The sequence below is a fragment of the Dermochelys coriacea genome, chromosome 8 (genome assembly GCF_009764565.3).
Source record: "Dermochelys coriacea isolate rDerCor1 chromosome 8, rDerCor1.pri.v4, whole genome shotgun sequence".
Classification (NCBI taxonomy): domain Eukaryota; kingdom Metazoa; phylum Chordata; order Testudines; family Dermochelyidae; genus Dermochelys; species Dermochelys coriacea.
This window is the reverse complement of record NC_050075.1, coordinates 61,345,532-61,371,639: the sequence shown is the minus strand read 5'-3', so window position 1 is coordinate 61,371,639 and position 26,108 is coordinate 61,345,532. Positions and strand designations below refer to the sequence as shown.

The 26,108-nt window shown below is 40.2% G+C and overlaps 1 protein-coding gene across 1 annotated transcript in view; it reads right to left on the bottom strand.

The window, feature by feature from the left end:
• The window catches only part of CDC73 (cell division cycle 73), a 174,699-nt gene that overhangs the window by 131,594 nt on the left and 16,997 nt on the right, over window positions 1-26,108 (bottom strand). The window contains 3 exon segments of the mRNA XM_038412685.2: window positions 3,496-3,574; window positions 4,850-4,948; window positions 23,786-24,002. Of these exon segments, the coding sequence (XP_038268613.1) occupies window positions 3,496-3,574; window positions 4,850-4,948; window positions 23,786-24,002 (395 nt within the window).

Below are 26,108 nucleotides of genomic sequence, written 5' to 3'. Positions count from 1 at the left end.
TCATGTAAAGAATTCTTCTCCCTTAACTCTGTCCTATACTCCACAGGCTGCAGCAGGAGTTGCAGAGTAGCTGCACAAGTTCCAGCTTCAGGCTGAGGATACACCTCTGCCCCCATTTTGCAAGCCTTTGCATTATGTTCCCAATAGGTTCTGTACTCTGCCTTTGTACAGGGTATGAAAATGTAGTGCTTAATGGGGTGATAAGTAGTTGCTTTTCCAATAATGTTCTAAAATACTCTGTATATTGTGCAGAGCCCCAAAAAACCCTAGAATGTGTCTTATTATTAACGTAAGATTTCACTAGATAAAACTCAACCCAAGCCTTCTCTCTAGAGTTAGTGGTTTCTAGAATTCCTACTCCAGGATTACCCAGCCCAAACACAAGGTTCTTTTTCCCTCTCGGGTACAGAACTACTCCCCACCTCTCTAAGTCCACACTGTATCCACACACAAAAACAAAACACACACTAAAATGTACCTTATTTATTTTTAAACTTAATTGTATTTTGTGGGTGCTCCCCCAAATTTAGCACAAATTTAGAACACAAATTTAGCAATGAGGCAAACCGCTCGAGCCATCCACGTATAACAAGCATCAGAACCACATTATCTCCCCCCTGAAAAACACTGATTTTTCCCCTCCCTACATTTTATACCATGTGGAAATCAAATAGTAGCTATAGTCTTTCCAAGAAGTGCACATTGCATGGCTGACACAGGTTTCAAATTGTAAAAGCAGATATATAAAATATGACAAGCAACTGACAAGAAATCTGTACAGTTGGGAGAACTTTGTAGTTTAAAAGATCCTGGCCTGGTGAAATGAAAGTGCCCTCACCAGATTTGAGCACACTGCACTCCTCTTTCTATAATCAATTATTACATTGTCTTTTTCTAAAAGAGAGTTACCATATTAAAGGCAACCCTACAAAAATTAATCCTGTTGGTAACAAGAATGAATGCATGAAGAGCTGAATATGTAGTGTGGCAAGACAACTTGCTTTCTTCTGCTTTCTTTTTCAAGACCGGCATTAGTGCCCAATCTGATTTACTCTCACCCAGGCCAATTGATCTTCCAAATGCATTTCACTATGCCAGTGGTTCTCAAACTTCATTGCACGCAACCCATTTCTGAGAACAAAAATTACTACATGACCCCAGGAGGGGGGATTGAAGCCTGAGCCCACTGGAGCCCTGCGCGGGGGACCAAAGTTGAAGCCCAAGGGTTCAGGCCTGGGTGAAAGGGCCCAAAGCCGAAGCCCCAAGGTTCGGCCCTAGGCGGTGTGGCTCGGATTTCATGTTCAGCCCCAGCAAGTCTAACCCCAGCCTGGTGACCCCATTAAAATGTGGTCCTGACCCACACTTTGAGAACCGCTGCACTATGCATTCATTTAGATGTGTAGCATCCAAGTTTTCATCTGTGACTTCATCCACAAAATGAATAGATATGCAATAGAAAAAAATATGAATATGCAAGTCTATTGTTTTTTATTTTTAATAAAATCGAATTGTTAAAGGTCAGCTGTCAGACTTAATTTGTTAAAAACAAGACAGAATCATACAAGTTTAAAGGATGGCATGAAAGCTGCTTGACCTGCAGAATATTAAGGAGAAACTACAGAGAAAAAGACTGAGGGCAATAGACATTTAGCAGCTGATGGTTATGAGGTGTTACTGTTTTTGCAGCTTAAACTTATTTTCCACTTGAACGTTCGGTACCTCATACATTGAAGGTTATTATTTTTATCAGATGGTTACCATTTCTAAAAATTATTTGCACTTTGTCAAAGGCTGATGTGTTCTGCTTAAAGGTTTGTCAGTGTTTATTGCCATGCTCTGCTAAACCCACAGGGCTTTTTGTTTTTAAAGATGTGAAGCCATGGCTTCTATTATCTTTGAGAACATGAAATAGTTTTAGGAATAAAAATGTGAACATTTCCTTTTTACAAAACTATGGGTACCTGAAAATCCACCATGAGTCTCAATCTCACCCAATCAAAAAGAAGCCATACAGAGAATATATTATAGAACCCACATAGGTTGGAACCTTTGAATGCAGAGGACCCAGGTTTGTCTCAATTATTAATCACCACTGATAATGGAAGTTACATGGTTCAGGTACTGAGAGTTACTGTGCCTCAAGCCAAGTAATAAGCCCTCTTTTCCTTAAAATCTTTCCCAGAATCCCAAATTCCAAAAGATCTCCATAAAAAGAGAACCATAGGCAATCCTAACAACTTGATAGCTTTATTGTATCTGCTTTTGTCTTTAGATTATAAGCACTTCAGAGCAGGGGCTCACAGTCTCATATTAAATGTACCACTGCAGTATACATAAATACATTATAATATGAAGAACTGTGGGATTTGATTTTAAGACAGACAGACACACAAATATGGTACAGGAAAAAAAATGCATTCCTAATTTGTAATGAAAACTACAGTGGATCTACTAATTATCTTTAGTCTCTGCTGTTTAGTATACAAAAACCACAGCTCCTCCAGCCCTACATGGGTTTTAATTAGATTACATTCCTCCCAAATTTTTCAAAATTTTGTACGCTTTAAAAAAAAAAAAAAAAAAAAAAACCACACCACAGACAGACACAGACACAAACACACTCAGTGCCCAAGTCGTCAAAAGAAATTGCTGACTAGCAGTCCCCCACTGTGGATTCATGGCTAGGGAAGAGATTCACAGGTGTTCCCTTAGCCCTCTCCTAAGAAATTTGAAGGCAGCTACTGGCTGACTTTATAAAGTTATTGAGGCAATTTCCACGAACACTACACCACTCTTTATGAATTAATATTGCCATTTAAAAATTGTTAAATTAAAAAAAAAAAAGAGCACCAGTGCAGTATCGAGGTATGTACCAGTGCCTCTGAAAAGTACAGGTTGGCATATCTCCATTCTTTCAACCAACTCCCTCCCTTCCAGGGAAGGGGAAAGAAGAATGGACCTGAGTATATTATGTACTTGGCTCAAAATATCTGAGGCATTCATTAGAAACAGAAGAACCTTCACCTTTATTTTTTTTTAATTATTATTATTAGTAGTAGTATTATTATTATTAAAAGATTTGTTTTCCCCTTTAATTTCAGGACATGCTATTTAAAAGATGCTCTATCAGATTTTTTTTTAATTAGCACTGAAGTTGACTATTGGCTTGAATATCTGTACATACCCAGGCCCTATGAGTTGAAACTACTTACACTGTCTCTGCCTTGAAAGTGAACAAAAAAGTGTTTAACATGCAAGTTTTGTTTTCAACTAGACAGTTTCTTAAGTTATGGCAAAATCATCATTTTTAATAAATAAGATTCCTAGCTTGTGTTACTACCAGAGACTACATGTGAAGACATTTCAGTCATCATTTATGGACTTATACTTTGCACTTTATTCAGCTTTGACAATGAAACAGACTAGTCAGTTTCACTTTTCAGTTCTCAAATGCTGTGTTTCCTTAATGCTAATTAGTATTTGAGATCAACTTACCTTCCTTTCCTTTAAATCTTTCCTGATCATATCTGTTGTAGGCAGCCGGAATAGACTGCTTAGTCCGTAAAGTGGGATCCTATAACAAATTAGCAAACATGATATTCCACTGCATCTCAAAACATATGTTGATTAACACATTTTAGTTTCTGAACTTTGGAAAATATTGTATTTAAAACTGACTTTACAGTTTTGGGCAATTATATAGGTGGAAGTTTTCAGACAGTTTGTACTTTTAATTAATATACTTCATTTTAACCTCTTATTGAAATGGTAGGTTTTAAAGAAATACTTAATGACATGCAAATCTAGAGAACTGACAACATTCAGAAGCAAGACAAAAGTAACAGAAAGCCATGTTAACTGAGCAAAATGAATGAAATCCAATTCCCATTCATTTGCTAACATCTTGGGGCTCAAGAATGAATTGTCATCTGACAACATACAGCTGGTCCTTCAGCCACATGCACAGAAGACTCCACCAGAAATCTGATTAAGCTAAAGAGGTGCTAAACCTACAGAACAAGATTAAATTGGGAGGGAAAAAAAAGGCAGATTTAAAATGCGTTTTCAAAATGCTGCCAATCTAATGATGCACTAAATATCAATTAATGCATCTTTTTCATGGGTGACTTAGTAACACAGTTACAATCATTCCAAACAGTATGTCTAAGTAGTCCCATGAACAATTTATGAAATTCAGCATACAGCAAGCATTTAAATGTTGAAATTCATCTTGCTACTCCAATCTAGTACATTGGCATATAATACAGAGGTATCAAAATAAGCTGAAGTAAGACTAACTGACTTTCATAGCAGATTACCATTAGGAGTTCAAGAATTTAGTTATTAAGTTTAATAAAACAGTAAACATCACAATTCAAAACCATTGCTTTTCTAATGCCTAGATAGACCTGAATAATAAAAATGTAAATTAGTCTTTGAGGTGATACAGGCATAGGACAGCTGGTTCAATCTGTTGCTGCTCATGAGTCATGTTCCAGCTTCTTAAACATTTTACTACTTTATCTGTCAAAAAATACAGTTAGCAAGGCATTTTGCTGGAAATGGCGATAGTCTCATCTAATATACTTCTTCCAAGTAGCTGCAGAATGCTAGTGAGTGTTCGGTACATACAGTAGTTGGCACTAACTGTTCAGTCTATAAGTAGCAAACGAAGCGTATTCTCTCTTCCAATACCACTATATACAGTTTTGATCTAAGGAAAAATTCTGCATGTAATTTATTTAATTAGAACCAAACAAAATGAAGAATTCTTGCCATTATTTACTCAATTCAACCTCAGCTATGGAGCCACGACCAGCAGGTCCATAATAAGAAGAGTTATTCTTACCGCTGGTGCTGTATTTGGTGCAGGCCTCTGTTCAGGTGCACGACCTTCTTCTCTGGCTTTTACTGACTGAAGAATCGCAAAAATATTCTTGGCAAAGTTCTGGAAAGCAAGTTAGACACTAATGAATCCCACAGACCATCAAAGCTGGTTGGAGCACTAGAAATACAGCTAGAACACATTTTTGAGTCAACACGTGTGCTTCAAAGAATGTATGCCTACTTGTAAACACAGAGACAACTGCAGACAAATTAGAGAGACTTTGTTCACTCCTCTTTGGGAGTGTCTGAAGAACTGAATCATTGTGCCAGGACTCACACCCCTCATGGATTTCCATCACATCACCCTATCTGTTCAATGTAGGTGAGGCCTCTCGGAGATATGGAGACACCGAAGTTCAGCAATCATTAGCCTGTCACTACCAAACACTACTATCTTGATTGAAACCAGATTTTAAGATTTTCTTCCTTTCCATAACAGAGCTCTGGATGAAAAACAGCCATCAAACTCAATACAAAGGTGACATATTATGTACAGACCCCAGCTAGACTGACTAGTGGTCTGGCCTGATGTGGCAATTTCTATTATGCTGGTAGGAAAGGGAAAGCTATCTGATTACGATTGCTACTTCAACAGAGATAGTATGGCTTCTCTTATCTCAATGCTTTGAAATCAAAGGAGTTTAGTGGACCCATTGGTGTTCCTAGATTTCCAGGTGGCAGCAGCAGTATAAAAGTGCCTTCCCATCTTTGGCTGGCCCAGATATTCTAACTCCTTCAATGCATCCTCTCCTGTAGTGCTGTCACCTCCAGGCTGGAGTATTTTAAGAAGTGCTCAGCCTACAGCAAAACTACTCAAACTTTAGTTATGGAAGAATACCCCCTCTTCTGAGAGGTAAGCCACTAAGAATACAATGCTTGTTTCACCAGCTCTGAGCTGGCTCTCATTCTGCTTCCGAGTATAATACAAGATGTTGATTGTATGTAAAGCCCTAACCAACCCTCTGAATACAGCTGTTTGAAACCACCTCAGCCCATTTGTCATAACAGTTTCAAGTAGCCAGAATGCGGTCTGTCCTAAAAATAAAACTGCCAGGGCAGAGCAGAGCATTTTTGACAAGCAAAGGGAGGTGTCTACTCAGGAATCATTTTCTTCTGGAGGAAGCATCACAGCCCATGTCTATAGCTTTAAAAAAAAAATATGTAGAAGTGTTCCAGTTACGTTAGCTGTGCAGATGAGAGCAGATTCAGATCATAAAGACAGGATTTTTTTTTAAATATTTAATTTTGAATTGGCACCTAGTTACTACTGTGATGAGTAACAAGAAATCTCTGAATTAGTTTCCATGGACTGAATATAGGAAGGCAGGTAACGAAAATTATATTAAAAAGGCCTTTGAATCTCTCTACTCAAAGATCTCATTCTAATAATTTTAGTTCATTAACATGTCATGTACCCTAGCCCCTAATTTACTATTGGGCAGGTTTTCTATTCTGTTTTATCCAGTGTTTTCAGAAGTCCTGTGCTAAATATTGCTAGGATTATTTTCTGTTTTTCCAAATAAAAATATAAATGCTAATTTAGCACCTACTTAACACTTTGCATCAACAGTCGAGATGCACTTCAAGTTAAGCAAATGACATATGTACACAACAGATGTCCTTCCTTACTGAGAATTATCAGTAATGATTGCCAAAGTAAAAGCAACTTCCTACAAACAATTTATAGCACATGATGGCTTTCCCCTATTCATCATAGAAATGTTAAGGTATTAAATAAAAGTAATAAATTAAAAATCCCAGTAGATTTTCCCACAGTAATGTATAGTTCTAGGTCAAGATATTTCACATTAATACTAACAACTGGATTTCCAATCAAGACAGAGCAAGAACGGGAATCAATCTGTACAAAATCACCTAAATGAGAGGTTGAAGAACAAAACACTAATGCAAAATCTTTTCCAATTTAATTTACCTGGCTCTAGTAAATAGGTTGTCAGTTAACTCCAATGCTTCCTCTCCAGAAAGCTGTTCTTAGGATTAAAGGATTTCCTTCAACTGAAATAGTTGTTTTGAAAGAAAAAGTTTAAAGAAACTTAGCTCTAGATTTGAAATTCTTTTGGGTTGAGAAATCTTAGCAGAAACCTTAATAAATGGACTACAAGGTTGACACTCAAATTTGGATCTATTAAGAAAAAATAATTCCAACTAAACATTTTTCGCTGGGCTTCAGAGAATTTCCCAGCTTCTAAGATGGGTGACCTAGCAACCACCAATCCTGGAGCACTGTGGGTTTGTCTGTCAATGCAATCATTCACCAATCACACTGTCCTACTCAAAGAGCCTGGAGAACTTGAGACTCCTGCTTCAATTAGAACAATGCTGGCCTGCTTAAGCCTTGGTTTTGCCCCATCTAAAAAAAAAAAAAAAAAAAAGAAATAAAAAAAGAAAAAAGTGACTAATAATTCGAGCTGGTCAAAAAATGAAATTAAAATATTTGCGAATCATTTTATGTGGAAATTTTAATTCTAGCTGGTTAGAAAGCAAGGAGGAGTAATTCGTAGAAAATTTACATATGAAATTGAAGCTTTTGAGACTTTTTTTTTTTCCTTTTTAAAACACAACCAGCTCTACTAACAATACAAGAGTAGTCTGGAATGGATGCAGCCTGAGCACCAAAGCAAAGCTGCTGGGTATTTATGGTATTTATTCTGAAAACCTATCCTTTTAAACTGGGGAATACTCAGCCATTTATGACTGCAAAGATACCTGCGTGTAGATGCTACAGCAGGGGTGGGAAAACTACGGCCCACGTCCGGCCTTTTAATCTAGCCCTCAAGCTCCATTGCCAGGCTCTGTCACTGCCGCCGGGGAACGAGGTTGGGGGCTGCCGTGCTCTGGCGCTACAGCCAGGGAGCGGAGTTGGGGGCTTGTCCTGCTCCTCCATCTGCCTGGCGAGCCCAGTGTGTTCAGGACCTGAATGACAGCATGCACATTACTCCGGCTGCACAACTCATACACGCCATGAGAGCCTGGAATGTGCAAGCCCACGGGCCTACTACTTGTTAGCTTAGGTGACTGATTTTTGTAGTGTTAATTTTCCATTGTTGAGGATAAACAAAGTAGTTGGCCAGGGAGTGCTCAGTGGCAGTTTTCAAAATTGTGGGCTGTCGGGACCTGTGTGGGAGGAGATTTCTGAGAGCAGAGGGCTGGTGAATCTCAATGAGTTCCAACAACTGGAAGCTGAAGCCTGACAAATCCAGGCTAGAGAGAAAGGACATGGAAAGGGGGTAAGTTTAGTTTAATTACTGAAATATGTTATTATGATGGTATATTTATAATGGTAAGTAAGGTTTTATATTTATTTCCACTAAAATGTATTTTTATTAAATAAAGTTTATTTGAATATCTCTGAATTGTTAATTTCGTGAGCATTCATGGCCCGCCACACAATTTCCATATCCAAATGTGGCCCTCAGGCCAAAAAGTTTGCTCTCCCCTGTGCTACAGTCTATTTAAATATAGATTAGAACAGTTTCTTTAAAAAGAAGTTGCAGTGGAATATAGCTTTCAGTAACATGATCCAGTATAAAAAACATGACTAAATCACCTTTTCTTTAGATACGGGACAAGCAGCTGCTGCATATTGTCAGCCTGACAACATGTATAGAGACATGACTATCAAAGATGCAGTCAGAAACCTAGGGAACAGCAGGAGATTTCCACAGATCTCTAAGTTCTGAACTTGGGGAAGAGAGGGTGGAGAGGAAAGGGAGGGAGGCACAACTCTTCAGCTGGGCTTAGCTTCTGCAGAAGGACATTTAAAACTCACCCACAGAGATGCTTAAAGTCAGTTAAGTTTGGGGTGCACTGCAAAGGATCATCTGGCTATTCAGTCTCAAAATGATCAGACCAGCTCTGCATACAGTGGTGTGATGGTACACAAGAATTAGTTTTGTTGGGGGATAAGAGATGGCAACACACACACACACAATAAAGTCAGACCTACTTCTTATGATTTTCAGTCCTGGCTGCAGCTTTGTTAGCTACTGCGTGCTGAGGCAACTGCAGATTATAAGTATTTTGGCTTTGGCCATAGCAGCTACTGCATTGGGAATTCCCCTCCTGCATCCTTAACCAGCACCTCTACAAACAATCCCTCCCACTGGCTGTTTTATCAGGGCATGAAGAGGAAAGGTGGTAGGGCTAAACTTCTGTACTGAACCAAGGTTCTGAAAATAAGGCAGCCTACCTTTTCTGTCCAATGATATCTGCCTGCCCAGACCCAGCAATGAGGGGAAGCCTGGAGACCTGCTCCCCATTGTAACTCGAGCACTACCAGACAAACCCACTGCCCAAAACCAGTTGGGAGCAGCAGTTTACACCTAACTCCCTACACCAGAAAAGGGAGAGGATTCCTCCATTTGCAAGGAAGACTGCCAGCTGTGAGAGCTGCCCACCTCGGAAACAAAAATGGATTCAATCTCTGACTGACCATCCACCCCAACTCTCCAGTGTACCTGCTCCTCACCTAACCCTCCCCTCCCCTCCCCCCTCACACACACAAAGGGTATCCATTCCCAACCCTGGCAGCAAAGGCACAGGTAGGAGAAGCACCTAGAAGAGCATCTGAAATGCTGGGGAAGATAGATACCGAGATACTAGGATATGAATGGAAGCGTGTGGGAGGAGTGATGGATTGTTTGGTGGGGTAGGAAGGGGAAAGTATTTGTCAGGCCATACCATGTGTATCGTCTATGGAATCAATTTGAGGGAGCCTCTTTTTAAAATTTTGTCAACATCACTAGTTGCCTTCATGCCTTAGTTTCCTTGCTCTTCACCATATACTGCATCTTGGGTAGATTGAACACCACGTTAATCCCTTCTGAAATCCAGGAGGTAGAACTGGATATGCTGAGACGGGAGGAATTTAGGTAAGTAGTAGTCTGGGTAGAAATAATTTCTTCTGCCATTTATCGGAAACTAAATGCAGTGTTCATTTCAACCCTAGATCAGACACACCAATTAGCCAATATGTGAAGGATTTTTAAGGGAAAGTTGACAGTTTCTCAACTGGTAGCAAGTTAAAATTTCATGAGTCTGGACCAGATTTTTGGTTTAGCATGCAGACAAACAATAAGATTTCTCCTAGACTGCTTACTTAAGTTATATTCCAAGTCAATAAAACGCACAACTATAAAATGTTTGCACTGAGGTTTCAACAGTGTGAAAAAGTAGGTTCCCAAGACCAAAACTAATACTTAACTATATCTCTTTAGTCCTATATCTATATTAAGAGTAAACATCCAGAAATAAGGATCCAGAAATGTTGTCTGTGGGCTCATTCTGGAACGCAAAATTACAATCTTTTGACAGAAAAAAAAAGACCGAGTCAGAAAGTCAGTATTGCAACCAGCTGACTTATGTAGCTAGTGCTTCCTCAAAGTCCTGAAAGGTAGAAGCAACATTAAGCTTTCATTGTCCATCTCTACACACACTTGTCTGAAAATCCCTCTAGCTTCTGCTCCAGATTTAGCTTAAATACTAAATTGTGCACTTTCAGATTACTAAAATTCCCCCATTTGGGGGCATAAACTAACAATGGCTTCTTTGGGTAATTTGAAAAGTACTTTAAAGAACCACTGACTACATGGAAATCCCATCTTGTGTCATTTCTCTGTCTGGTTACTACCATCAGTCATGTGGAAGCTATTCTGGTTGCTTCCGAGTCCATCTGTACTGCTATTTATTCATTATGGTATATGGACAAACTTGTTTTCAAGTACAAAAGTTAATGAGAAATTTCCATTTACTCTTTAAAAAACCCTGAAGTCACCAAAATATCAAATCAAAGGGGAAAAAAAATCTGCTGGGAAGGGAAAAGCGTGGGAGAGAACAGGACAGCAGCTGATGGGGAGCAAGGAAAATACAAAAAAGTCACGGAAATAAAATTAATCATTTTCTTTTAAGTCGTCATTTTTTTTAAAATTATCCATTTGTTTTTTAAATGACATGGGGAAGTGCAAATGTTGCCCAATTGGTGCCAACTCAGGCATCATTTCTACAAGTTACAAGATGGGCACCAGTGCCTGCACAGAGCTAACCGCAGAATGAAAGTCTCAGGTGGCAAGTGAGAAGAAGGTCAAACTTCATCCTAACCCAAACCCACCACAAATGTTGGATCCAGGTCAGGTCAAATGAGAAAACAACCAGACCATCCCTGGCTTGGATCAGGTCGGTTCTCCTCCTCGCCAATGGGATTGGCACTGCAACATCTGAGTACCCGGCTCCTGGCAGCCAGCCGCCACCACATCACTGTTCTGCATGTGCAGCAGGGTGAGCATGCTGATGAGTTGCAGCACCTCTCAATCCACAGCATGCTGTGACAGGGTCAGGCCAGATGGCTACAGGAGAGTGATAGAAGGCAGATATATTAGCCCCAGGTTAAGTAGGTCCCTTTTCCCTGGGTAAGGTAACAGGGAAGGTTCCAGAACAATCAGGAATTTTCTGGACACAATTAAGGCAGACAGGCTGATTAGAACACCTGCATAATCAAGAAGCTGCTAGAATCAATTAAGGCAGGCTAATCAGGGCACCTGGGTTTAAAAAGGAGCTCTCTTCACTTTGTGGTGCGCGAGAGGAGCTGAGAGTGAGAAGGCATACAGCTGGAGAGCGGAGGAGTACGAGCAGTAACAGACACCAAGAGAAGGTCCTATGGTGAGGATAAAGAGGGTGTTGGGAGGAGGTCATCGGGAAGTAGCTCAGGGAGTTGTAGCTGTCGCACAGCTGTTCCAGGAGGCACTCTAGACCAGGGCCCTGGCTGGAACTCGGAGTAGAGGGTGGGCCTGGGTTCCCCCCAAACCTTCCAACTCCTGATTAGACACAGGAGGAGTTGACCAGGACTGCGAGTTCACGAAAACAGCCAAACTCAGGGCTGCCATCAATCTCCGAGGCGAGCAAATCCGCCAATAAGCGCAGGACCCACCAAGGTAGAGGAGGAACTTGTCACGATGCGCAGTGCAATCAGGGGCAGGGCAGACAGTCGCCAGCACATACAGCCACTGCCATTCCAAAACCACAGGCAGGAAATGGAGATACTGGCTCAGGCTTGGTGGGTAGAAAAGAGGTTTGGATTGGAAAATGACTCCACCCTCTGATTCAGATCCTGCCAGGCCTAAAAATTAAGCCTAAGCAGATCTCTGTCAAACTATATTACATGCAGATTTTGTCTGTACTGAGGCTTACCACCATCTGGTAGATGGACTTCCAATATCATTTGAATTCAAGTAATACCCACATTTAACCCATCTTTTTAGTTGGGCTTTTAAGACAGAAGTAGACTGAGTGACTGACACTAAGTTCTACTGGTCTGTGGTTAGGTTAGTGTGCATGAGATTTATTATGGGACACTGCAGTAATTAATACATTTTAAGCTTGTGGGAGATGTTTAAAGAACATGAAATGATTAGAGGCTGAATTAAATTCTGTAGAAGTCTAAATACAACAGCCACACACTACCTTTCACAAACAGCTGCTCTTTGAATCAAGTATTTGCTTCCTAGGTTCTAATTAGACGTTTCCAGCAGTTCTATAGTGTACTATACTCTGTACAGAAAATGCAGATAGATATTTCCATTAAATTGTGTGGATTATGTTTTGCAGAACAGATTTCACACCTCATTTGTTCTGCATTATTACACTTTATTCCACTAGTATTTTATATTAAAAAGGGTACTACATGAAAAAGATTTAAAATATCTTATGTGAAAGAAGAAATAATTCAGGAGTTTGAAACCGCTATAAACATTACAATATGTCAAAGAGACAATGACTAAAACTGCATAAGAAGTCCATTTCTATATTTTTCCTATAGATACTTCTATGGAAAATGGACTCTTCCTTCAAGGTTTCCATGAGCCTGTTCTACACAGGAAAGCTGTTGTGAAATAAGCAAGGGTATGAATTTAAAATGCAATAGCTATTTAATATGCAGTTCTGTCTGGACACACTTATTCTGCACTAAAAGTGCCTTTGTGCAGTTTAGCTTAATCCACTTTGGAAGCAGACTAACCTTAACTGCACAATGGCACTCAATGTACAGTAAGCATTCACATGGAGAGCCATTTCACAATAGCTATTCAGGTAAGGAAACTAAGGCATGAAGGCAACCCCCCAGTTTAGACAAGCTCTTGTTAGAAATGCTGCTCCTGTGTGATGGATTATTTAGAACCCAATTTCAAAACCCCTATTCAAACAGTAGTACTGTACTTCACAAGTAGTCCCAAATAATTCAATGGAATTATTTGTGGAGTAAAGTTGAACAGTATTTTACGTGAGCAAAGCTATAGGAATCTGGCCCTTAATTGCAGGTAACACACATACTGGGGATGTTTTATACAGAACAAAAAACTTACGATACAAAATATGTATGCTGATCTCAGTTACAAATACTAATGTAATATAAGTAAACGCCCATAAAGATGAAATGGGGATTGGGATCATAAAATAAAACTACCATCAGATTTGCATTGTTGTAGCCATGTTGGTCCCAGAATACATTAACTCCTCACTTAAAATCATCCTGGTTAATTGTGTTTCGTTGCTGATCAATTAGAGAACATGCTCATTTAAAGTTGCGCAATGCTCCCTTATAACATTGTTTGGCAGCCACCTTCTTTGTCCACTGCTTGCGGAAGAGCAGCCAGTTGGAGCTTGCTGGTGGGGGCTTGGAACCAGGGTGGACCAGCAGCCCCCCCTATCAGCTCCCCGCCTCCTTAAGTTTCCTGTGCAGCAGCCACCCAGCAGGCTATCAATTGCCAGGTAGTTCAGTGTCCCTCCCAGCACTGCCCTGTGCTGCTCCTGCCCTCTGCCTTGGAACTGCTCCCTGGAGCCTCCCATTTTCTGTGTCCGGGGCTGGGAGAGGGAAGAGGGGTGCTAATGTCAGGGTGTCCCCCTCCCCCCCCAGCTCCTTTACCCCAACTCTATAGAGTGGTGGGGTGGGGAGAAGAATGGGAGGACAGGGCTCAGGATGGAGGGAGCTTGCTGGCAGCAGCTGCTGTCTCAACTTGCTGATCTACTTTAAAAGGCAGTGTACTTAGAGTGGGGTCAGCATACTTAAAGTAGCCATGAGCGTCTCTCTCTCTCTCTCTCTCACACACACACACACACACACACACACAGAGTGAGCGTATGTCTGTCTCTCTCTGCCATGCTGCTGACTCCCCTCCCTCCATCCGTGCTGCCTTGTAGAGTATGAGACTATATTAACAATGTGTTAACCCTTGAGAGCTCAGCTGAGTGATAGTTCATCGTTTAGCAGTAAGGCATTCCCTGGAAAATATGCCACCCTCTGACTCCACCAACTCAACCAAGCTTCACAATCATCATTGCTGTGTACAGTATTAAATTGTTTAATGCTTATGCTGTGTTCGCGCGTGCGTGTGCAATATATATAGTCTTTTGTCATCGTGAAAAAATTTCCGTGGAACCTAACCGCCCCCCCCCCCCATTTACATTAATTCTTATGGGGAAACGGATTTGCTTAAAGTATCATTTTTCAGGAACATAACAACAACATTAAGTGAGGAGTTACTGTATTACAGACACAAGGTGGGTGAGGTAAAAATCTCACATTCATACTGTTAGTCATCATTTTTAAACCACAAATGTATTCAGTTTGAACAAGCTAGTAACAAGGATACTAGCTCCTAATTTAACTGGCATACCTCACCCTAAAAGATTGCTTCAGATATCAAGTTCACTGCAAGAGCTATGAATTTCAGGAGCACAGAACAATTCTGCCACCTAGAGCTCATACACAAAATTGCCTTTTACATTCAAAGAACAAAAATATTTTTCTTTACATTTCCAAGCTTTATCTCACAACCTTAAAGAGGTTGTATTAAAAAGTACTACAGTACCAGCAGTCTACTCAGATACAGGTATATAGAACCTTTAATTTAAGAATATAATTGAAAAATTACAGAATATTAAATTTCTCAAGTTATTATACCATTGTGGGGATGGTTGGAGAGTGTATTCCCTTCATGTGTAAATAACTCCACCAGCTAGGAACATTTTTAAAAATAGTTAAAATGACAAATCAAGGAATTTCAGTGAAAGCCACTTGGTCTTAATTCAAAGTCTCCTAATTTCTAATCACAAATTGCATCACTTCAAGATAGGGGCAAGTACCATGAGCCAAGAATCTCCTGAGTTCTTAAAAAGATGCAATGAAATTTGTAAATGATACGAAATTGGAAGTACACACAAATAAGATTCACAGAAAACCAGAAATATTGGCAAGCACAACATGGTACTGTTAATTAATGATGCTCTGCGGGGCGGGGCAGGAAAGGAAATAGTTAATACCTGTGCAATGGGAGGGAGAAATCTGGAAAACAATAATGTTGGAAGGTACCTAGGCATGATAGATATCCACTAGACAAGTGTGCAGCGCAATAGAAAAACACAGTAATGTAGTTGTGTGCTGTACACACACACACACAAAGCTACAGCTAGGAAAGCATTAATCCCGCTCTATACAGTCCAAGTGTGACCATCTCTGGAATATCTCATTCAGTTCTAGGCACCTCATTACCTCCTCCCCCCCCACACACAGTTCAGAGAAAAAAAAAACTGAGAAGTGGACTGATTTATGAATAAAGATTAGAGTTCAATACATGCATCTTATTTAAGGGTGTCTTACAATGAAAAAAAGTGGGGTGTGCCAATTTGCCTCAAATGACAAAAATGTTTTGTTTTTTTTTTTTTTTAAAAAGTGCAACAATATTACATACTGTCTACCCTATTTTCCAAAGAAGACTATAGATAACGGAGGGATTAGTAGAACATCACAAGTTAAAGGAGAAAAATTTTAGACAGTTTAAAACCCTGTGTTGAAATACATTCCTAATACTTGGGAACAAACCTCTAGTTAAAAATCCAAACACTTCCATCCCTTCAACTGAGGGTTGAGAAAACACCTGCTCCATTGCACCAATTCTGAGAATTCTCCAGCTAGAGCAGGGAAGATGAAAATAGACAGTGAATTCTTAAGGCAGAAAACAAGCAGGAGTTTTATTTGTTGAGGGTTTTATAACCTCTTTCAGGTCTTCTTTATACATCATAATAAAAACAAAGGGCAGTCTTTTTTTTTTTTCCTTTGAAAGTTCTTCTTAGGGACTGCAAGTAAAATAAACTTACTATACATAATATTTGAAAGGTGAAAACATCCACAATGGAGAGGATGGTGAAAGACAGGGGCATAGCTAGCAATGATAGAATGAAATTTTCCCTTCCTAAATGTATGATGAGTATCAGAATCAGATGATTTGATAGTCTCCCAAGCAAAGTGAGAGCCTCAGTGCTTCCAACATTTATATCTGGTTGGACAAAGCACTGGTAAGTGTTCTGAAGGGAACAATCCTGCATTGGCAAGGAGATAGTCATTTCCACCTGTAAACTTGCATCAATTTATAATATGTAGCCTCCAAAAGGACTTTACATAATTGTGATCATGTAACAAGTTGTAATATTGTAAGAATTGTTCTGGGTGTTATATGCGCAAGGCGTCTTAAATTCTTACATTCTTGAATTTGTACAAAGCTACTTCCCTTTGGGCAAAGTTTTAACTCAGATCCACATTTCCCATCTCTAATTTCTACAGTTTCTACTCCAATGCTCTGTTCTCCCTGCAGATTTCCCCACAGACAACAGAAATTCAGTACAGGGAGGCAAAGCATAATATCTGAAATGATCTGTTATTCAAATCCAAGCGAGTAATCTTTTCTCCTGTATGCAGTGTAGTTGTAGCCATGTTAGGCCTAGGATATTAAAGAGACAAGGTAGGTGAGGTAATATCTTTTAGTGGACCAACTTCTGCTGTTGAGAGAAGCTTTCGAGCAAGAGAAGAAGTTGGTCCAATAAAAGATATTACCTCACCTACCCTGTCTCTCAGCCTTCTGCTGCCTTATGGTGAACTCACCAGGTCCACAGGGTTGGTGTGAGGCCCTTCTGTGTCACTTAAAACTCATATTAGGGCCATTTGGTGCCACATCCAGGTCTCCAGAGAGAGAGAGAGAGAGAGAGAGAGACTTGGAACAGATATAGCAATTTCCTGAAATATCTTTGGAGATCCAACATTATCACTGGCGGCCAGGGATCATATGCAATTCCATGGCAGAGAGTAACCACAGCTCCTCCAGGAACTAACCGTGGAGAGTGTCTAGGCAAATTCACTCATGTTCTAACACCTATAGAGACACTCCACCTCCTGGGGAGACTTGCCTACCTCCTTCAAAGTGGATTCTCCAGAGGCCAACAGACAAAGAAAGGTTAAACAGCCTGAGTTTAAACTGACTCGGGACTTTTCTTTCTGATCCAGCAAGGGGAGAGCCCCAATTCTTAGGGAAGGGCTGGAAGAAACTGACCACTTACCAGAGGCCTTGTGGAGATTGGAGGGGATCTCTAGTATGCATGTGTGTAGGTTCTTTTACTATTTTTAAATGTTTTCTCTGTAATGCTTTTACCCTAAGAATAAAGATGCTTGCTTACAATAAGCTGAGTGGTAACTTAAAACCACAGGCAGTTACCTTATTCATTGCTTTGCTTTCTCTTTGAAGGCTGAGATGCTGGCCTGTTTAGGAAGTCTGTCTTGATTGGGTTATCACAGTACACACACACACACACACACCACACACACACAACACAGCCAGGAACCTATCCTTGCAACAAAGTCTGTTGCCAACCCTGTCCACATATCTATTCGAGGGACACCATCATAGGACCTAATCACATCAGTACACTATCAGAGGCTCGTTCACCAGCACATCTACCAACATGATATGTGCCAGCAATGCCCCTCTGCCATGTACATTGGCCAAACAGGACAGTCTCTATGAAAAAGACTAAATGGACACAAATCAGATGTCAAGAATTATAACATTCAAAAACCAGTCAGAGAACACTTCAACCTCTCTGGACACTCAATTACAGACCTAAAAGTCACAATTATTCAACAAAAAAACTTCAAAAACAGACTCCAATGAAAAACTGCAGAACTGGAATTAATTTGCAAACTGGACACCATTAAATTAGGCTTGAATAAAAGACTTGGCATGGATGAATCATTACACAAACTAAAAACTAATTTCCCCATGCTAATTTTCCCCCTACTGTCACTCACACCTTCTTGTCAACTGTTAGAAATTGGCCATCCCGATCATCACTACAAAAGGTTTTTCTCTCCTGCTGATAACAGCTCACCTTAATTGGATTAGTCTCATTAGAGTTGGTAAGGCAACCCACATTTTTTCATGTTCTCTTTGTGTATAGATCGAGATCTCTCTATCTTCCTACTGTATTTTCCACTGTATGCATCTGATGAAGTGGGCTTTAGCCCACAAAAGCTTATGCTCAAATGAACGCGTTAGTCTCCAAGGTGCCACAAGTACTCCTCGTTCTTTCTGCTGATACAGAATAACACGGCAACCATTCTGAAATGGTATAGGCAGCGAACTGTGAGGTCTGGAAATACCCCAGTCACGAGGGAGTGCGATGCCTCTCTGCCCAAGAGAGGTGCAGCTTGGAAGCTGGAAGTCTGAGAATGGATGCCCTTGTTGGACTAGGGAGATGAAATATGGGTGCAGTTGTCCTGAACTGTGACAGCACCATCCCCAAAGAGCCCAACAAAGAAGAGATTTAGGTGCACGTCAAGAGATGAGCCATGAAGTCAACAAAGCCAGCATAAGCATCATAAAAATGGATATAGCAACCATTCCAGCTTGTTGGTTAATATGGAGACCATGGAAGGACTGTGGTGCAGTCCTTCCAGTCTTCCCAGAGGTTGGGTGGGATGGGGAAAGAATGGGGCTTGCTAAGGTTCCCTCAGTCCTGTGTGTATGACTCAATCTCATGTAGAAAAAGTAACTTTGAAACATCCTATATTTAGATTGTGGAAAAATATTCCACAATAAAACATGAATCAAAAGCTCTCACTGTAGTTAATGTTGGAGTTCATTGTTTGCAGTACATTTGGAAATAGTTCTAGACTGAAAAGGATAAAAAACATGGAAGAGGTCAGGAAGTTCTCAAAAAACCTTGCTCCAAGGAGAATGGAGGTTTACTTCAAAAAGTACATAAATACACAAGCATAATCATAGGGCATTTGTTAGATTTCAATTCTGAGATTTTTCCTCACAAAACTCTCACATGTTCAACCCAACCTACTGAGTTACCACACTGCTTAGTATCTGAGAAATATTTCTGGGCATGCTGTGAGAAAAGGTTTTTAAACTAGATACATCAAAAACCAGTGAGATGGAAAGACCTCCTGCCGATATTCCTGTGAACTCGGCAGCTCTTCCTTCCAGCTCCAGCACAAACTTATTTAATTTGTTATAAAGGAAGAATAAGTGCCATTAACCCTCTCATGGTACAGCCTGAACAAAGGAAATGCTCTTTGCTTACAGACTGGTCACTGAAATCTGCTGTGGGCAGAATTCAAATGCTCAATTGTCACAGGCAACTTTAGAAGGGGGGGAAAATGGGGTGAAAGGAAGGAATTAATTAAGGAATAACTGTTTCAGCAGGAGTTTCCTCATGTGTTCAGCTCTTTGTTTAACAAAATGAAGTTCAGACACCTGAAATCAAGTTTCCCTTCTTGGCTGGTTTACTGCTGGGGGAATACTACAGCACTGCACATGCACAGAACTCATGTCTCCTGCAGACTTTTTTTTTCTCCCCTCTGAAGAAAACATATTCCGTCCAAGAGGTGGTGCAGTTGTGCCTTTAACCCAGCTGGGACTATTTTGGCACCAGAACAGAGGGCAGCCAGCTCAACAGCAGCTATGGAGGAAGGAAGGAGAGAAGCCTGCATACCTCACAGTGCCCTGCCCACAGGGCCAAACAAAGACACACAGGATATGCGGGGGGGGGGGGGGGGGGGAGGGGGACAGAGCAGGGCACACAGAGATGCAGTGGGGCCACAGATTGGAGTTCAGAAGGGCTAGTGCATGGGGACAGACTGGAGCAGGGAATGAATAAGAGTGGGGGCGAGGGGCCATATGGGGATAGGGGTGCATGGGGATGGCTGAGTGGGAGTGCAGGGACACATGACGGGAGGAAATGTGCCTGACTGAATGGGAAAAAGCTAGAGGTCAGAGTCTGCATGGGGAAGGCTCCACAATTCCCTAACAATCCCACCCCACCCAAAAACCCATACTTCTCTCACCCATAGCCAACAACCCTCCGGGTTCACTCCCAGGTTCCTTCTCTCTCCCTCAGCTCCATTACCCCTGACTCCCCCAAGCCTTGGAAGCGCTTCTATGGGGTGCAGATTTCTGGATTGTAGTTTAAATGAATTACTCCTCAAAGTCTGTATTAATATGCCTACTAAGGAATCTATCTTTTTTGTTGTCTGCATTGTTACAGACATACTTGCTGACAAACATTTTGAAATAAATTACCAAATAATTGAAACTGGCATGATTATATTGTTTATTTTGGCAAATAAAATGTGCACAATTTTTAATTTTTTAGCACAGAATTCCCCCAGGAGTATGGTATACGTCCTTTGGAGCAGGAAAACACCATTATTCTCAATGTTTTATTCTGTAGCTGTTCTATTTAGAGGTCCAATCTTAGATTATCTTCGACAGAGTATATATCCACTCTGGTAAAAAAAAAAAAATGTTTTCTAGCTGAAGAATTTAAAAATGGAATTTTTTCCGAACATTTGTAGCATTAAAAAATGTAAATATCACTTCTGGCATATCTGAACCAATCAAAGTTTCAGTTCAAATTGTTTGTAATTATATAAACATCTGACAAGACAAGTCTAACCTTCTCTCTAGAAATAGATTTAGTTGTCAATAAAAGTGACTACAACGGCAAGACCTCATGCCACCTGATTTGGTGAATGTCAAATCTCTTTGGCAAGGAAAATGCTGTTTACTATCACTGAAGTAGAAGCAAGATCTACAGTAGCAAGACTTGTCCAAATTAAGGGAAAGGTTGATCTACACATCCCTAATCTAATTAGAAATAAACGTACATATTTCACTTCTGTTGAAAAACAAACAAACAGTTTTAACTACTATTTCAGTAATACCTAGATTTACTATACCTGAAAAAAATAGTGATTTCCTCTAATACTTCTGTTTACTTTATGCATTTGACAGTACTTTGCATACAGTTTCTACTTTGTGTTGGTCTTTCACACAAAGTTGAGAAAAGTGCCTTAAAATAGGAAATTGTGGCTGTAAAAAAAAATTCAAACACTTGTAAAGCAATTGAGAAGTACATGTAATATTGGAAACTAGTCAACTTGTAAAAGACAGATTAAGTAAAGTTCAAGATGGTAGTGTCCCTTTAAGACAAGTCAACTGTGTTCCCAGTTAGATGCTTTCACTCTAATCTGAAGATATGCAACACTGCAAAACTGCTTCTAAACAATCTCTCTTCCAAAATAGTTCCAAAAGTGAGCTGCTTTAAAGGAAAAATAGGCTAAATAACTGATATCACAAAGTGTGGTTTAGCTCTGAAAAAAGTGATTATACAAAAATGGCACCTACTTAACAAATCTGTTCTTTTGTGTATTCAGTCATATCTGCCAACTTCTATGACTAAAGTTATTACAGTTTTTTACTCCTGTTAGCTTACCAGAAGAAAATGCAGCAAAGACTGAATGAACCAAATTCTATTCCAATTCCCACAGAATTCTTCACTGAGGGCAGGTCTACACTACAGCCGGGATTGACCTCTGAGATCAATCCACCGGCAGTCGATTTAGTGGGTCTAGCAAAGACCCGCCAAATCAGCTGCAGATTGCTCTCCAGTCGACCCCTGTACTCTCTGCCTGACAAGAAGAGTAAGGTAAGTTGACATGAGATTTTCTCCTATCAACCCCCCGCGGTGTAGCTGGAGTTACATAGCATAGGTTGACTTACCACAATAGCGTAGACATTGCCTAAATTGCAATCATTTAAACTTTTGTAAACTAATTGGAGGAATCAGAGTTGCACAGAACCTATATTACTGGCAATGATGCTCAATATTCAGAGCCCAGGGAGAATGATCATATTTGATCTAACAACTGTGGACACACTATAATCATGGAAGACCATACTACCATTTTTACACCATCACTTTTCCAAGCCCAAGCACAATCACAAATTTAGCAGGGTATTTTTGCTCATTTCTATGATGTGGTTACTTTCATTTCATGTTCAGTTGGTAAAGCCAAGTAACCTTCTTTTTAGTTGATTATTTCTCACACCTGCATAGTGCACCTTGAGCTACTGATAGAACAAGGAAGGCCCAAAACCTGCACTGAGGGTCCTGGGAAGAGATCAGTTTCTCTGCCCTTCCATCACTGCTCCCTATGCCCCAAGAGGTCCTAAGATTTGATCAGTCTCTATTACTGCCCTCAGTAATCTACTGCTCTCCCCTGGTTCCTATGGGTAGATTGGAAGTTAAGAATCTCTCATCATCCTCTTCTCTTCTACAGATTGGTCGCAAAATTGTCCCATGGAGAAGAGCAAGCTTAGTGACAACCCATATGCCTCATCCTCTCTCTAACCCTTACCTTTGTGGAGAGGCCTGTACTAGAATCTGCCAAACTCCACTATTCCCTGACTCCCTCCCACAGCAGAGCTTCTGGGGTGGGACTCCCATCTCCTTCCCTAACCCGGCTCAATGTGGTTCCTGTCGAAGTCACATGCTAAGGATGAGGATGCCCCATCTAGCTCAGTGCAGGACTCTGGGGGAAGGGAAAAGCCACCAAGGCTCCTGCAGTTTCTATGTGTTTTCTGTGACAACTGCTAAATTTTGAATATTCAAGATTTTAATTTTGTTTAGTAAGAAAGACTGAACCTGGCTGGGATTAGCAACAAACAGCAGCAGGAACATGACTAGCTCTAACAATATTCTTTCAGCAAGACAGTGTTTAGGCAGGAAAGCCTGAAGTGAAGCTCCATCACCCTTACCAATGACAATATCATTGTTTATTCCTCTGAGTTTTCCCCTCCTTGTAAGCCCCAGCACCTAGATCCAAAGTCTAAGGCCACGTCTACACTACCACTTATGTTGGCAAAACTTATGTCCAGGGGTGTGAAAAAACACCTCCATAACCGACCTAAGTTTTGCTGGCATAAGTGGTAGTATGCACAGTGCTATGTCGGTAGGATCGCGTCTCCCGCCAACATAGCTACCACCACTTGTTGATATCATTTTATGTCAACAGGAGAGCTCTCTCCTGCCAGCATAGAGCAGCTACATGATCGATCTTACAGCAGCGCAGCTGTATCAGTACAGCTGTGCCACTGTAAGCTTGCTAGAGTAGACATGGCCTAAATCATCAAGCAAATTACAAGGCCCAGTGTAATGAAGATGATCATCTCTCTCAGCTGAGCTTTTTCCAGGTATGCCAGCAGCCCTTCAGCATATTGTTTTCCCACCACACTGTGTTTTGTTAATCTTACAATTTCTTTCAATCAAATCTCTTTCCATTGTGCGTGTGTGCTAGGCACTACCCATAGAGTTTAGGGCACAAAAGGTTGGGCAAGAGGGTAGAAATTGATTTAGCAATCCATTACAGAAATTCTTCAGAATTTTTTTTTTTATCCTATCTTTAAATCCTACAAGTGACATGAGCAAGAAGTCTAGTTATTTAAAAAAAAAATGGTAAAAAGATCTGAGCAGCAGTAACTTCAGTTACTATTTGTAGCTGTCAAGACAGAAGGGGTGGCAAAGAAAATTACAAAGATGAAAAGAGAATGAAATGGTTGTTACCTAGGTGTTATATTTGTATTAATTAATACATGTTAATATTTTGTTCAACTTAAAAAACATAAGAAGTTTTTTCCTCAACTACTCAACACAGACAATGCATTTAGCCTCTAAATGCTGGTTCCAAAAAATTGATAACTAAAAGTATTACCTTGCCTGTGCTTTGCAAAATTGTAGTTCTTGTCCTCCACACTCTCTCTCTGCTGACAATGTCTCTGGTTACATCTACCTCCGCATCAACAAAACTTCTTTGTTTAAGAGCAGTTATGTCATCATCCAGATCTGTCTTGATTGTGGATCTTTTCTTCGCCATGATTTTTGCTTTGATAGCAGCAATTTTTTCCACAGACATGGCTTCAGACAAGGATCTAAACAAGAATATCAGAGGAGGCAGAGTAAAGGCATAAATCAGTTATAAGTTTTGTGTTCTGAATTACATATGAACAATCAGCCTTGATTTCCTCCCAAACTACTAGAAGTTTACATCTGTGCCATACATCATCAAGTGGTCTCCATAGAGACATCAGCACTGCTACTTTGGCCAGTAGAGCCATTCCCTGACAGATGACTTCCCACGTAATTTAAAAACACCACAAGAAAACTGATACAATAGACAGAGAGAGAGAGAGAGGGAGGGAGGGAAGAGGGGCGCCAATGCTTATGAAATGTACAGCCCTGGGACTAAAGGCTTCAGGTTACTGTATGGACAACAATTGTCCCTCTGTTACCAACAAATGAATATAGTTCAAGTTAGCTGTCTAGTCAATCCTTGGCCACAGCTTGTGTTGGTAAAAAAAGAGCATAGTTTGGTACCAGCTATGGTAGTGGTCTTGTTATGCTGACACTTTTCCACTAAGAAGTGGACCAACATTACCAATTCATTTCACCCAGACAAAATAATCAAGATGGCATTAAACTTTGTGGCTATGAACCTGTGCTGCATTTCAAAGAGTTCTTCTTGACCCAGTATTACGCCATCCTATATTTTTTAAGTTGCATACATGTGTTTATGTTTAAATGTGAACCAAATGAAACTCAGTTACTTGACAGCCTAACTCCAATTCAGATACTATCATTCTCAAGGTGAACTTCAGAATAAAATGTAAATTGAGTTAGTCAAAGAAGTCTGGGTAAGTCAATTTCATTTTATTTTGCAATTCACACTGAAAAGAGTCTATCTAATGAAAAAGTAATTGGAAAGCATTCTATTTATGAAAGTATGCTATGTAGAAAGGGGTCTTTTTTTTGTGTAGTTTGTTTTTTGTAGTAGCTTAACTAATTTAACAGGTATGCACACGCTTTAATACCTTTAAATATTATGTTACTTGCATTTTAAAAGAGAATGACTTTTGTACTATTAAAAAAATTTAAAAAAGACATGAGATACAAAAATAATAATGAATAATCCGCAATCCTCATTGCGGCATTGCCTGGTACTCCACAGAACAATAAAGGCAGTCTGTGAAGCCATCCGAACATCAGGGACACCACAACCCTCAGTGACCTGACTCCGTTCAAAGAGTAGGTCACTACATTTTTGAAGTTAGACGGACAGTGATTAAGAACTCTTATTGCAATTAGCCTTTAATTGCACCTATGCAGTTGGCAGTCTCCTTTATCAATGAAAGTATGTTTTATTCTGGATTTAGGTGATATTTGTGGATTCTAGACCATCACTTCACCAGGCTCTGAAAGTTCTTTCAAAGCTAGTGGTTAAGATAAATGTACAAATAGTAACAAGTGAGGCCTCCCTATCACACTGTCTGTACAGTCTGAAAAAATTTCACTTGATCGTGAAGAGATATTTGCTGAAGTCTTGTTCACTGTGGCATTCAAAACAGTATCTGAGCTCCTCACAGACTAATTCATCCACCACATCCCCTTCAGATTTGGAAGTGTTATCCCCCATTTTGCAGCTGGGAAACTGAGGCACAGAAGAGATTAAGTGACTTGCACACGGTCACCCAAGAGGTCTGTGGCAGAGATAATTGAGTCTCAGTGCAGAGCCTTAATAAGACCATTCATTTGTCCATTTGCTTTTCTATATAAGCTGACATAGAATGTGTTTAGAGTACAACTCTGACATTCTCAATTACTGAATTCTTCAGGATGAAGGGACAGACAGAGAAATGATATACCTTTTTGTTCCACAAACTGGGACTGCTCCAATTAGAGCTCTAGGCTTTTTTGAATAGTTGGTTCAAAAGTATTTTAGGGGAAAAGAGGTATTTTGTAATTTTTCAGAATGCTTTTCTTACTAAGAGCTCACCACTTCTAGAAACATTCTGCCTGGCTCTGAAGTGGACTGTTTGCTCTAGAACAGCTTGGGACCTTTTTAATTCTTTCACAGTTGAGAAGTGCTAGAATGAAGAGACATCTAAATGCTCTGTCCCTTCCCCCAAGTCTCTTGAGTTTTCTTATTCAATTAGCATCTGACATTCTCAAATGTCAAACCCAAGATGTTTGGAAATATA